Genomic DNA, 14,689 nt, shown 5'->3' with positions numbered 1-14,689 from the left:
AAAATGAAGCAGCTCTCACCGGCTGGCAAAATGAAGATTTCACACTTGTTTCTAACTCTGAATCATTCTCAGGCATTGCACCTTAAAATCAAAAAGCTGTTGTGCATATACAAGATTTTAGATTCTGTTTATAGGGATCCAACAGTTGCTAGGTTTTTTTTCAGTCTCCAGGGCTGGCTTTGCAGGTAGGAAGGTAAAGAAGGCACTAGCGATACATCTGAAATATTTCCAATTTATTTTTCTCCTGGTAGTTAGTAGGAATGCCTACAAAATATTGTGCAACAAAACAGTGATTTTTATGCAGTAGAAATGAAAAGATTGTTACTTGATTGTAATGATCTGTACGTAATCCTCCTCTTAATCTTCGACCAATGCAGCTATCTAAACTCCCCAAATGCTTATGAGAGTCCTAAGATAGTGCATGAGCTGTTATTTTTAATAATTCAAACATAGCAATACTTTGATATATTAGCTAAAAACCTTTCCCACTTGTGGGACTTGAGGGAAAGGAGAGGTTGGTTTGTGCTAGAGGATGCTGCATGGTATTTCTGGTATTCTGCCTCTACTCCTGATAGTTTTGGTGTCACGGCTGAAATCAGTGGGCTAAATTCATCATCCAGAAGTTCTAGACTGAGGTTTGTGGGCACGTTGGTGCTGTCTTTTTTGGATGTGGCCTTTGGAGAGTGTTCTACCATTTTGAAGTCACCCATAGAAATTAAAATTTGGGGATAACTGAGCTGTGTAAGTAAAAGAAGAAAGGTCATGTCATAAAGCAGTTGAGCTGGTATGCAGCCTCTAAATTACTGACGACAGCGGAGGAGTTTTCTTTTGGTGTCAGCAGAGACAAAGAATTACACCTTGTTTTAGTCGCATCAGCTGGGCGTGCGAGTGAAAAGAGCACACCTAGTACCAATGTGCAGACACCGGGAATCTTGGAGGGAAAGGTCCTTCATCTGATAGTTTGAACTTGCCCTTTCAGTTTGAAATGGGCTGTGTGAGACACTTAGTTATCTCCCAATTAAATTGGAAGGCTGAATTAATCTGTATAATAAGATTTGAGGCAGCTAAATGTAAAGCACTATAGCAACGCAAAGATTGCATTACTAAAATTACCTTTTGAGGGGCAGAGTGGCATGACTGATGCATACCTCCTTCCTTGCCTTGCAGAAGGATAGAGAAGGGGGTAGGTAATGGTGACAGTTTCTTGGGTGTAACTGAGCTGCATTCAGCCGTGCGCCACTCACAAGGTAAAAGTGGCGCCCAGTGAGGTGCTGTGCTTGGTTAAGGTCAGAGGGATGGCCAGGAGTAAGTCTGAGGGGAAGTAATAAGGATTATGCAGCCATACAGTCCAGTTAATTGTATCTGTAATGTAACTCTCCTGCCTTCAGTTTTAACAACAACAAAAAAGTATATACTGTTTTCCTGGCCTAATGAATGCCCATAAAGCATGTAAGTAACTTTGCATGTTAAGAGATCAATGTGAAAACCACGCAGTGTTACTAGAATAATGCAATGTGTTCAGTATTTTCTACAGGAAAATAAGAGGAGAGGGGAGCATCAAAATCTATGTCTTGTTTCTACTTGTCTGAAGTAAGCCTCTTTACTTGAACTTGTGTATTTGGGGTGTTAGATTTGCTTTGTGTGTGCTTTCACATTTAATATTTCCTTAGTGTTTAAAAATTAACAGAACTTCAGCGATGTTTTCTTAACTCATATAACTAAACTATGACTGCATCAGGAAATGGTATTAGAGTCAGGAGGTGCTTTTAACCTTAGATTGTGACATATAGCTCTGGTACTTATCCTTCTAGATTTCACTAGACTTTTATTTTTTCCCCCAAAATGAATTTTTAATTTTGTCTCACTGTCCACCAGTCAGAAATATTTTCTTAAGACGGAAATGTCTGCTGACATGTCAACTCAGACTCTGTTATAAAGTTATAATTTTATGTCAGAACTGCAGGTTCACAGCAAGGTCTTGCTTAAGACAGATAATGATGCTTGCTTAAAACAAGACTCAAGACAGATAATAAATAGATTAACTAGCTGTATTGCACAGCTCTAATTATGGTGTTATCTACAAAATCAAACTCCTCGGGGTTATAGCTATATGGCAAAAAAAAAAGCACATTTGATATCTTTACTCTTGATCCAAAGTGGCCCCAGAGGTGCTGAGTCACATGAGTAAAGGATTGTGAATATAGCTTTGAACATAACCATGCACCATTTCTTCTTGTGTAACAGTGCATTTAAGACTACTCTTGTTTTTCAGATATTTTTCTTGCCTTGGAATATTTGAAAACTGCTAGTTATGTAAGAAAGATAAATACAAAGCTCGTTTTTGTATTTATAACTGATTTTCTTTTTTTTCTAAACAGGCATGAACATCTGCACAGATGCTCTCAGTGCAAGGTTGCTAAATACTGTGGTAAATCTTGTCAGGTAAGATGAAAAATAACAGCTATAAAAGGTTGAAGAAAACAGGCATTTGAATACTTTATTTACAGGGTCTCCATGCATTTTGCGCATTGTCATACTTCCACACTGCAATTTCTGATTTGTAATTATGGACAGAGTGTATAAACATGCTGCCTTGTTTTATTCGAGTATTTTTGTAGTTACAAAGATAAGATTATAATCAGTGCAATAGACAAAACTAAGCTGAAATGTGTGGTGTTTCGCTGTGCTTGGTTAGAATGGGAGGAATAATTCTTCAGCTTTGCTGGCTGTAGACTGAGGGCTCTAAGTCAATTTTGCAGTAAAACAATTTGTATATCAAGAATAATTTTTATCATGGCAAAGTATATATTCCAGTTTTTTAAGAGGAAATGAGGGTCGAGAATGTGCAGAGAAGAGGCAGCCTTGGGCAAAACTGCATCTCTGAGGAGGGTATCAAGAAGATGGAGCCAGGCTCTTCACAGTGCTGCATGGCAGGAGGACAAGGGACAACAGGCTTAGGTTGAAAGAAGAGAGGTTCACATAGGATATAAGGAAAAGCTGTTTCACCCTGAGGACAGCCAAGAGGTGGCACAGGCTGGCCAGGGTGTTTGTGTCATCTGCATGCTTGGAGAGTTTCAAGACCCCACTGAATAAAGCTCTGAGCTGGGTCTGGCTCTAGAGCTGACCCTGCTCTGCAACTCTGTAGATCCCTTCCAACCTGAATTATCCTGTGATTGTATCCTATGAAACAGTTCTTAAAGGTGTTCAAACCTAAAACCTTAGCTTTTATATTTGGCTTGTATTGTCACTTAAGCACATGCGCAGAAGTTGGCAGGACATGGTACCGAGTGGACACGCAAGGGTAAATGACTGTGTAAGGTCTAACACAGCTGAGAAACAGGCAGCTGAGATTCGAACCATGAGGGTCACCTGACAGAACCCTTGAATTTTTAAATGATTCCTCTTCGCTTTGCATTGTGATTTCTGTTTGGTTTTCTAAATAGAGAAAAATGAAGAAAACCAACTGATGGTCAAAACGGACTAGTAGTGATACTCTATTAAATGTATATGAATTTAAGTTTTAAAGTTAAGTCCTTGATATTCAGTCGTGTGCTTCTATAAACAGTTCTCCCTTAGTATAGTCTGCAGTGTTCTCAACATGCCAGAACCCCCCTCCTTTTTGGGATTAAAACATATGGAGGGGTAAAGGAGGAAGATACATCATTTTGATTCATTGTATGGCAAATGTGTGCAACGTACATTAGGTGCTTACTGTAGCATCAATAATAATGCCACAGGTAGACTTATTGTGGGAGATCATAAGGAAAATATGACTGTGAAGAATAGAAAAGACCAGAGTATTTGCAAGGTAAGTTTAAAACAGCTATCTGCCAGGAGAGTCATTGGTAAAGCTTCTATTGGCGAGCCTCTACTGTGAAATGAGACACTGCTGGCAAATCTGCAAGGTGTAATACAGTACCCTGTTCCAGCTTAGGTGTAGTAGCAATGAAGGTAGGAAATGGGGCTTCCTTCTTGGGGGAAACAACTATGTGAACGCGCTTCAAGGATTCGCACTGGATAGCCTGAAGCCATCTTGGGGATCTTTGCTTTGTGCTTCCAGCTCTAGGGTTTGTGTGCTTTAAGCCATCCACAGTTGTAGGTATTGATTTCAGTGAGACAGGCTACTGCTGCTAAAAGTAATCTGCACTTAAAATGCTGTGTATTTACTGTTACATAATATCTTGAACTGTTAATATCAATAAATTAATATTGAATTAATATTATATAATATCCTGTGATATTAGGTAGCAATTGAGAATAACTGAAAAAATGTTGTTTTCTAGTCAAAACACTGAATTTATTGGATTGACAACTCAGGGCAGATTATCCAGATAAAACTGAGACCAGCCAGATATGTTTGCTTTTGAGGACTGTCCTCTAATTCGTATTTCTTTTGATAAGCTAGCTAAACTACTGTGCAGCTCTGGTTTTATAGCAGCTGTTAGCAAAGCTCTCCTTGGCCAAGCCAAAGGCTTTGTGCTCTACTTAGCTTCTGTAGCTTTCGTGCAATTCACTAATATGTGCACTTCTAATTGAACTAACTGCTGAACAAAATAAACAGCAGGGTATTGAATGAAATTGCAGTTTGCATGTTTAAAAAAGTGAATATTGGCAGAACAGGACTATTTTAGTTTTATAAACACAGATAACTTCGAAATGCAAATTGGTTGGATTTACAATTTATACTTAGTTGCAGAATGATTTGATTATTTTTCGATGTGTGTTAAATGAATCCTACAACTCAAAACACTCAGGCTTAAAAACTGTAAGTATTCTGGAGTTTTCTGGTTAATACATTAAATGAAATCAGAATGAATGTAAAAATCTGAGTTTAAAAAAAGAGATTAATCTGAGTAGCTGAACTAAGTTTAGTATAAAGGCGGACTTTGTGAAGGAAACTTCAAAGTAAATGCAGCAGGGGATTTCTATGTTAGGATGTATCAAAATGAGCCGTTTTTAAAGCTGCAAATACCTTGTAAAAATCTTTATTTAATTTAAAATGTCAGGTGGTTAAGAAAAACTGCCTTCGAGCTAACCTATAGGAGAAGAAATAGTCTTTTGAAAGATGTTTCCCTTTCTGGAACTTACTGTGAGAATTGTTATTGTTTAAGGAGATATGTGGGCAGAGCCAGGAGTCCTGAACAAAATTATATGGGAATTAGAATTTCCAGTTTGTAGAAATCTCTATAATGTCAATATTGAAAACGTCAAGTGAGTTGTGCCAAATTTCAAATTCCCCCCCCCCTTTTTTTTTTCCTTCCCCCCCAGGCCAATTGAAGCAGTTTGCTTTTACTTTTAACACTTTAATTTACTTCAAAAAATATTAGAAATGTGGGACTGGAAGTTATCACAAGAGATCCTTTGGGCTGACCTTTTTCAACTGAATTCTGATTTCAGGATCAAGTATATGTAGACCTTTTGCTCTTAAATGTTTTTTTTTCAGTTGGACCTCATTGACTTTTGCACCTCCTCAACACTTCTTTGTTGTAGCCCCTTTCCCACTTTTGATGCCTAATTTGCCGGAGCTGCCTTCTAGCAGTGTTATGTTGGCTGAGCGTCCCTCCAAACATAGAGTTACCATGTCTGCTGCTCCTCATAATCACTGCTGTGATCTCCCCTGGCAACGTTTATTAATTTGGTGCATCCCATAGATTGGAGACCAGTGATATAGATGATAATCCCTGGCAAATGGGAGAGTCATTTCAGGCAGAATTCAGAAAGTGCCATTATCAAACACTATTGAAATGGCTTAATTAAAAAAAAAAAAAAAAGACATTCTGTAAAAATTTGAACCATCCTTTGGAAATTACAAATTGTCTTTTTAATAAATCAAAACCTTCCAATAGAAAAATATCCCACTTTGAATTTTTTTTTTTTTAATGAGCTCTAGTCTTTAACTGCTTTTCATTAGCATGTTAATCTGCAGGAAGCATTCATTTTTTTGATTCTGCATAGGAGACGAGAGAAAACTTCATTTCATAAGCATTGGTTTAGGAACTTTTGTAGAGTTAGGGACCCTAGGGTTAGGGTTAGGTGTTTGTGTGGTGCTGGTTCAGGGGGGCAGGCTCTCAATCTGCCACCAGTAAACAGCTGTATGCTGCACCATCTACTAAGCCATGTGGGTGCTGACCCTTTTCACTTGGGTAAAGCCTGAGGAATTGTACTTGGGATACATTGAGCTTGAATGACAGACAACGATTTGGGAGGAGATAAAAGCAGGGATATTCTTTCTGAGTTACTAAGCGTAGTGAAGCCTGGAGGAGGAGGGCTGGGTACTGCCCTGCACTGTTTACTCGTCTTTCTTTGCCTCCTTCTGATAGTGTTCATTTCTAACAGAGGAAAAAAAAATCTGTTGCAAAATTGGAAGACCTTCGCTGGCGGGGAGGGAGAAGGGTTGTACCAGGTGGCCGTACCTCTGCACTGCAGTATTTATACTCATGCTGGATATGGGATATAAAAACCTTGACTGAAAGCCGGGATACACAGAGTTAAGAAAACCTCCCATGGAGAACTGTGGGACTAATATAAGCCCACCAATAAGTATTGTTAGAGACCGACTTTAAAAGTAGGTCTCTCCAGGGTCACAAATCTTCATGGTTTCATATTGTTCTGTAATTTGTATTCTTGTTGTATTGGTAGTGAGAAGAAATATTGTTGAATTTCATTATACTTAATGCATTTGGAGCTTTTCCCTCTCTCCCTGGCCAGTTGGGAGGAAGCAAATGGCAGTCCCTGTTCCAGTGCTCCTTCTGCAGAGGAGTCAGAATAATTCCTTTTTGGCATCGGTTTTGGCCGAAGCACTGTTTTGCAGAAGGCGTGTGTTTGAACTGTTGTTCTCACGTGGGAACGCATCTCAAAGAAACGTGGCATATGATGTTATGTGGTACTGCATATTTCATCTCATTAGGGCTTTATTGGTTGGGTAAGCTATTAATCATTTTGATGTCACCTCTAGCATGTTTAAAATTCTGTGCAACATTTATGTAGGGAAAAAATTTGACAGATAAAGGCTTACTCCAAAGAACAATTTTAGTTTAAGTGGGATAAAAATGCCAATATAATTATATTACACAGAATGATGTCTGGACACTTACAAGCATGACCTTGTTTCTTCTAGACAAGAATAATTCTATTCAGCACTAGATACTTAACTTTTATTTGTCAGACAGCATGTGACACTAACTGTATTTGGATTAATGCCTTCTTGGTGTCATTTTTTCCCCTTTTGGAGTTATGGGTAAAGGAAATGAAATCACAAATCTGCCATGTATCTGAAAGAAATAAAAAGTCCAATTTATTTATTATGTGTAAGCCAAAGGGGAAAAAAACTGAACGAAATAGAATAAATGCTACTGGTGCTGAAACCTAGTTACCTGAAACAATTCCACGACTTAAATGCAGCTTAAGAAAAAATTGTGTGATAGCCTTTGGAATCTTTATAACTAGCATGTCAGCATCTACAGGTGTGATGTGCATTTGCACATATCACTGCCTTTCCCTCTTTTTTTTTTTATTGCTGAATATGTAATTTTTTTATATTAGACATTTTATCATTTTCTGTGTGGCAGTTACTTAACAGAAGCTGTTTTTCTGAGTTCGGGGTTTTTTTCCTTACCGGGTATCTATGAGAAAATGTCACCTTCAGAAGCCCTTGGTTATTCTGAGTTCTTGTCATTGTAGCAATTTTTTGTTGTGCCCTGTTTTTTCAATTTGCTTTTTAAAAGTATTTGAAACAGCTGGGTGGCTTCAAAAATATACTGTGAATATATAAATAAAATGTGTAAATATGTACTATGTTACTGAGATGGGCTTGGAGTTTTTGTAAATTATAAACAGAATTTTCAGCTTGTAAAGACAGAAGGCACACAAAAAAAAGGTGATCAGAAATTGACTGTCTCTTCCAATACGTTTCTTTAGCTGAAGACTCATTCTTGTTGCTCTTCCACACTGTTTTGGGGGGAAGACATATTTCAATATATAGCAGCTTTCCCTCACCTTGTCATCCTGCCTCTTCTCTGCTATGGAAGTGTTAATCTTTGTCTGCTACTCCAATAAAAGTGGCCCGTGAAACAAAAATCGCAGGTTCAGGTAGTACATGCAACTAAAATATTTTTGGTTCTGACTTCTATTTTGGTAAATTTTGGTTACAGTGACCATTCCTGGTCTGAATTGTGAAAATATCATCACCAGTCCTTCCAGCCGTGGGCATTAATGCCTCATCAGTTCAGGAATCTTTGAGGACAGTTTTTGCAGTGTGGAAAACTTGACCATTGCTTTAGAGCAGCTGCATTTTGGTGAAGTGGATAGACTCTGAAGGCCTCTGTGGTCTTGACTGCTGAGTGAACGCTTGCCTAGAGCATTGTGTATGTTGGTGGAATTAAGATAGAGCAAGTTTTAGCATCCCTTCCAGTTCTCTCCAATCTTGTGAAGTATGCAGCTCCATCTCTTCTTGCCACAATGAAATGAGAATCGGAGCCCATTTATTTATCTAATAAAAATTTCAGCTAGCTGGAATGGTGATATCAATTCAAACTAAGCTGATGATGCTATTTATAGCATGATGCACAAAGGTAAAGAAAATGATTTGTATAGCAGGGACATGGGACAAAAAAAGAAGGTATTTCTTCTAGGTTTCTGTGCAGTTTTCATTCTCTTTACATGTTCCTTTTGTGCATTAAAGGCATCAGATACAATGTTCGAAAAAGTATGGTACGAAGTATGTTGTCAGACAGTAGCATGAAGCTGACTGAAGTAAGGTTTGTATTGGCAAGAGAATTGGACTGGGAACTTGACCAGTTTTTTGTTTGTGTTTCTCTTAGGTTTTTGTAAATGTAAAGTTAAATTCTGGGGTAGCATAATGGTGATACTGTTGTGTCCTGAACCTGCACTGCTGTAGCTCCGGTGTCCATAGTATCAGTTACACAATTATTATGTTAGAGGAGGGAATGGCATGATGGGGTTGGTTTGAGTGGATAACTCAGCCTGTCCCTTTCCACAACGCTCATGTTATAGCTGCAGTCTTAGACTATGGTGGTAAAGCGTGTATGCTGCTGTTTCCTTGGCAGTTGACATCCGAGGTTGCCTGTGTTGGAGGCTGCCAGAGTCAGTGGACATCAGTACCTGAGGAAGGTCCCCCTCCTGGTCCTGTGGAGCTGACTTTCGGTTCTGCAGCCATTCCTCCCAGCCCAGCTCAATGGCTGTGATGCTTTTGTGGTTCTGGATGCCCAGGTCCAGCCCATGGCGAGGCTGAGCATGTTTGTGTGCATATATAAATATAAATAACTATATATATAAAAAATATATGAGTGTATATATGTAAAAAAAATAGGATATATGTTATGTACAATAACATGCAGTTTTTTCTTTCTCTTCCTTTCTAAAAAATCCTAATAGAAAGAAGCTTGGCTGGACCACAAGCAGGAATGCAGGTGTCTTAAGAGCATTGAGCCTACTTTTCCTCCAGACTCTGTCAGACTTGCTGGCAGGATTGTTTTTAAACTAGTAAGTGACATTCTTTCAGATTTATTCAGTGTAGCAGATTCAGATAAATACTTTTTCACTCTACATTTTTAATGTAATTAAGAGCTAGAAAGCTGAAGTGACTGGGATTGCTGAACAAAATTGGACTGCATATTGCATTACAAGATTACTGATTAATTTGCAGAAATGCTGGAAGGATCAAGAGATACTAAAATGGACATAATTAAGCTCAAGGGACCTGTTTATCGACTTTCTCTTCCTATGACTATGTGGTAGCATTCTAAACTTATTTCTGCCTAGAAGGAAAGCACAGAAGGACACTGTCTTTTCTTCGATACTGCTGAAGTTACTGGTGCTTTTCCATTAACTTCTCTGGGAACCTCATTCAGCCTTATTTGGATGAGTGGTAAGGACAGAAACACTGTTAGCTAGCCCTTCCTTTAGAGGGCACAATGCCATACTTTCAATGTTGGGTTCTCTTAATCTCAATTTTTTTTTTTTTCCTTTTTCTAAACTCACTTGGAAGTCCTGAGTGTTTGACATTCCCACGGTTTGATTAATTTATATGGACTAAATTTTCTGTTAGGTTAAGCAGCTTATGACTGTGTGGGATTGTAAATCAAAAAGGATTTGCCCATTTTTTTTTTTTTGCTGACCCTGCCATGATGCTGTCTGTCTCGGATAAAAACATGTGCGTTTGTTGTGGTCTGAGGTGATAAAATATGATTTAATATCTTAATTTATATATTGTTGGGAACAGTGTGTGCATGATTGTTTTTAAAGGGCAAATATGTACCTAGCTATACTGTGCATTAATTATAGTCACATGAAATCTGAGACTGCTAACCTCATAATTTGCTTTCAATTATGGTGTGAAGGGCCAAGGTAAATTACTAAGGGTAAGCTGCCGAAGTGTTAAAAAAAAAAAAAAAAGTAGAAACTGTTATAACACCAAGAAAAATTTAGTATTTTTATGATAGTTTACAGCAAGTATGGAATGACCAGATTTATGCTGATGCTGTTAGCCTTACCTAATTTTCTTACAGGTATATCACATTGATTATTCAATCTTGTAGAGTGTTTTCAAGATAAAGCGTGCTATGTAAGTGTTAATTATCTGTTTTTCTCTACAGCTTAGACAATCAGTGTGCCTTTCGGAGAGACTCTACTCTTTTTCCAATCTTCAGTCAAGTAAGTAATTGCCAACCATATTGCAGGAAGTGCTTCCAAGTTCTGCTTTAGAGAATGGCCATCTGATTTTCTTGCAGCTTGCCTTCTGAAGGTCTGCTCTGTAGAATAAGAGAATCAAAGACAAAACCTGCTAAAACCTCTGTGGGGAAGAACAGTTTTTTTCAAAGATCAAGGAAAAAACATGTATGTCTTGTTCAAGCAAAACTTCCACCTGATTTTTTGGTTTCAATATTTTTTCTCATTTTATAGTGTACAACTTGCTTGTTCAGTTTTTAATTTACCTGATGTCTGCCTTATTACATACAGTGCCAATATTTTTATACACATATACAAAAATACATATATTTTTTATATTGAGGTTTTACTTTTTTAGTATTTATGTGCTATTGCATAAAGCTTCAAAATAACTTCCAGAAAAAGGGAAGAAATCTAAAATTAAAGTATGTCTTTCTTCTACATGACTTTTCAATGGAGAAAAAAAGATAAAATTGTGCAGATATTTTTGTGGTTTCACAAGTTTCAGTTGCTTGGGTAGGAAAGGATGCTCATTATAATTTCTCAGCAGAGCTAATGTTGAAATAGAAAACATTTTTTCCAGATTTTGCAGTAGCTTAAAGGTTAAAGACTTAGAAGGGAAGAAATACATCCTTAGTTCATTCTTGCATCTTGCTTAAAGAGATTTTCTAGAGAGTAATGTGAATATTTTGATTACCTCAACATTTTTTAGTGTTATACAGAGCTTTGGCTATAAACCAGCTTGATCTATTGATATAGTTAGGTAGAAATAAAAAACATAAACATAAAAAAATACAATAACTAGTATTACGTTTTACTTCTGTACATCCTGACATTCTGCTGCCTTCTCCCAAACTGCAAGGGCAAAAGACCTTACTAAGGCAACAAATTAAAAGGCATAGAGGTAATGCATTTCAATAATGTAAAACATCAGGATTTTCTGCCATGGATATTCTCAAGTCAGGTAACAAAGGTTTATGGGGAATTAGATGAGTATCCGAATTAAGAGCAGCATTTCCAGGTCCTTCAAATGAAGTTAAAATGATGAAGACTACAGACTTCTATGCTTCATGGCATTGCTGGGATCCAGGGAAAAACATTCTTTACGGTGCTCTGTTGTACCAATGGCTAGTTGCACAGTGGCACAGGAGGAACTGGAGGGAAGGGAAGAGTTTTCTTTTAAAAATTAAATATTGATCGCTTGTACAGCAGTGTTCTCTAGTGTAGGCAAAGATTTTTGTGTAACTGAGAATTCCATACAAACTGAGGTATCTCAGTACCCCTCAGGAGGTGATCTCAGCTTCCCTTGACTTGACTGGAGACAAGGGGAATAGTGTGATAAGTTGTCTGGAGAGAAGCTTGGCATTGAACAGGCCTGAGCTGCAATGGCTAAATGGTACAAAAATCTGTAAAATGGCCAGAAGCTTCTACTAAAACTCTCATTCTGAAGGAAATGCTGATACGGCCTGCGGTACAGGTGGGATGACTGTCCTCTCACTGATACGGAAACAGCTGGCCCATAGCAAGTTAGTTTAGGAGGAGGCAAATGACAGATCCACATCTAGTGTTTCATCTGTATTTACTTTAAGAGCTTTGATGACAATTCCTGTGTAATCTTCTTAACTCCAAAGCACAAGGTGTTCAGGGCTCCTAGACATTAACTGAAGTTGATACCTTACAGAATACAATACAAATGGCCTATGACGGTTGCATAATGTTATGTAAAGGTTTTGGCTAACTCTTTCTTTTTGCTGTTTTCACAGCTTCCTTGCTAGAGTGAATAGATGGTCTCTATTGTTTTGCAGTTAGAATAGTCCAAAAGAGTGTTTTTGGGATGGTGTGACAACTTGTAGTAGCTGTGATGCTTTTTGCTGCCTCTGTATCCTCAAAAAGCAACTGTTATTTCATAACTTTTTTCCCATTTACTGCACAACTTACAGATGGTGTTGATAAGGATTTACTTTCCTTTGGTGCTTGGTAGAATCCATAGGAAAGTCAGAAAAGCATTTTCATTAGAGGTCTAAGTATACAGGGGAAAAGATTTCATTGGAGTGAATCATGTGAACTAGAAATACCGGTTGTGATCTTCTGAGCAAAAAACTTCTCAGGAAGCATGTGTATAATAGAAGATAGTGTTTCAACACTAATCAGACATATGACAGATAGAATTCTAATTGATACTCCTCTTTTTTTTTCTTTTTTTTTTTCTTTTTTTTTCTTTTTTTTTTCCTGGAAGTCCAAAATATTTGAAAATTGTTATTGTTGTTATGCTGTCTCAGTCTCCTTTACACTATTACTTTTCAATGCTACTTTATACAGTTGGGTGATTTTCAGTGTGGGTGATGTATAAACTGAATAAAAGCATATAAAGTTTTATATACCTATTGAATAATTATCTGATAAAATATGTAATACATATATTAAAAACAAACAAACAAAAAACATGTGGAGGCATCTAGCCCTTTACAGAGTTCTATTCCCAGCTCCATAGTTCCTTCAAATTCATTGTGTACCCTGAAACTCAGATTAAGTAGGAGGGGTGTCTGTGTGCATTGTTACTTTTGCTAGCTCTCATTTATTATAAGACAATTCCTTACTTACGTGGTTCTACAGGCTCACTATCTGTTACGATCATTCAGAAACCAACTTTGCTTTCACTTACCAAGATTCAGTATGCAGAAAAGAGTTTGTGTGCTGTACTATGGGCAGACTTTTTGCTACTTTACTTGTATCAGTATCAGAACTGCATAATTAAATCCTCGTGCCTTATTTAGAAAACTTTCCACAGGCCTTTTATAGCATTTTTTCTCCCACACCAGGGAGAGAAATTACACAATTGAAAAAAGTTTCTTAAAAATACAAAATGAAAACATTCACCAATTTTGTTTCACTTTGCTTTTGGCCTTGGCTTCTTGATGTGCTGTGAAAACCAGGTCTTGATCATTTGCCATTAAAGATTCTGTGGGACTTTTTGTTGGGATCATTAGTTCTGATGTCCTGGGCAGATTCCAACGTGAATAATTGCATTTTACTCCTGTCTCTGTCAATTCTCCCTGAAGTTCCAGTTGGATTCAGTGGTTTTGTTCACATCTGTCCTAAACTGCAGTGTCCATTTATACTGTGCTGCTTACACAATTCCTCTTCTCCATTCTAGAGGAGTTTTATTTGCTAATAGTGAAGCAAATCATGCCTTCCTCTCTTTGTCATAATACATTTTGCAATGTGCGTTGAGTAGTTTAAGATGAATGACGTGACGTCTTCAAAAATTACATTTGAAAGAAAAAGCATCTTTAGTTTCAAAGGAATATTATATAAGAAATGCAAATGTATGTTTATGATTTTTTTTTAATTTTTTTAAACTTGAGTTTTCCAGTCATCTAAAAGTTTGCTGCTTTTCTTGAAGACACAGTCCTCATAGATACGATACTTTTCTGTACCAGAGATTTCCATACATTGTGAAGAGCACACATCTGGATTTCTAACACATACATTCATTCAGACTTGCAGGATCACCCTCAAATGTCCATGCTGTTAAGATGCACGTGGGTAATGTTGTGGTTAGCTATAAAAAGGCAAATACTTTGCTTAAATAGGCTTTGTGCCAGGTATGGAGGGACACATCTCAGCATTCTTAGTACTAACTGGTTTGAACTTTGTGGGGGCCTGAATCTGATTGCTCTGGGAGACCATGTCTCTCCTTCCCTAACCCTAGCAGGGACGGACCACCCTTAAGATTCCTATGGAGTCAATGCTTGCTCAGCACGTTGCAGAGTCACCCCAGGCATGGCTTGTAGATGGCATTTCAGCAGCCATGACTGACCATTGGAATGGGAGCAGATCTTGGAAAGTGTTACTTTATGCTGAAATGGAAACAATATATGATAGATAATATAAATGCTTCTCGAACTCTGTATGTAGCATGAAGAGGGGTACGTTTGCCATAATACAGTGTACTGGTAGGATTGCATCATTCAGCTAACCAGGGTGGCCCTCAGTGGCTCCA

At 37.7% G+C, this 14,689-nt stretch overlaps 1 protein-coding gene across 2 annotated transcripts in view; it reads left to right on the top strand.

The window, feature by feature from the left end:
• SMYD3 (SET and MYND domain containing 3) overlaps nucleotides 1–14,689 on the top strand; it is a 438,073-nt gene that overhangs the window by 51,644 nt on the left and 371,740 nt on the right. For both annotated transcript variants that reach the window (XM_076334228.1, XM_076334229.1), the window contains exons 2-4: nucleotides 2,379–2,442; nucleotides 9,394–9,501; nucleotides 10,614–10,671. In XM_076334228.1, coding sequence (XP_076190343.1) covers nucleotides 2,379–2,442; nucleotides 9,394–9,501; nucleotides 10,614–10,671 — 230 coding nt within the window. The remainder of the gene's footprint in view (nucleotides 1–2,378; nucleotides 2,443–9,393; nucleotides 9,502–10,613; nucleotides 10,672–14,689) is intronic.

Source organism: Aptenodytes patagonicus, chromosome 3, assembly GCF_965638725.1.
Source record: "Aptenodytes patagonicus chromosome 3, bAptPat1.pri.cur, whole genome shotgun sequence".
In the NCBI taxonomy this organism is placed as follows: domain Eukaryota; kingdom Metazoa; phylum Chordata; class Aves; order Sphenisciformes; family Spheniscidae; genus Aptenodytes; species Aptenodytes patagonicus.
The sequence above is the reverse complement of the archived record's forward strand: the minus strand, read 5'-3'. Positions and strand labels throughout refer to the sequence as shown.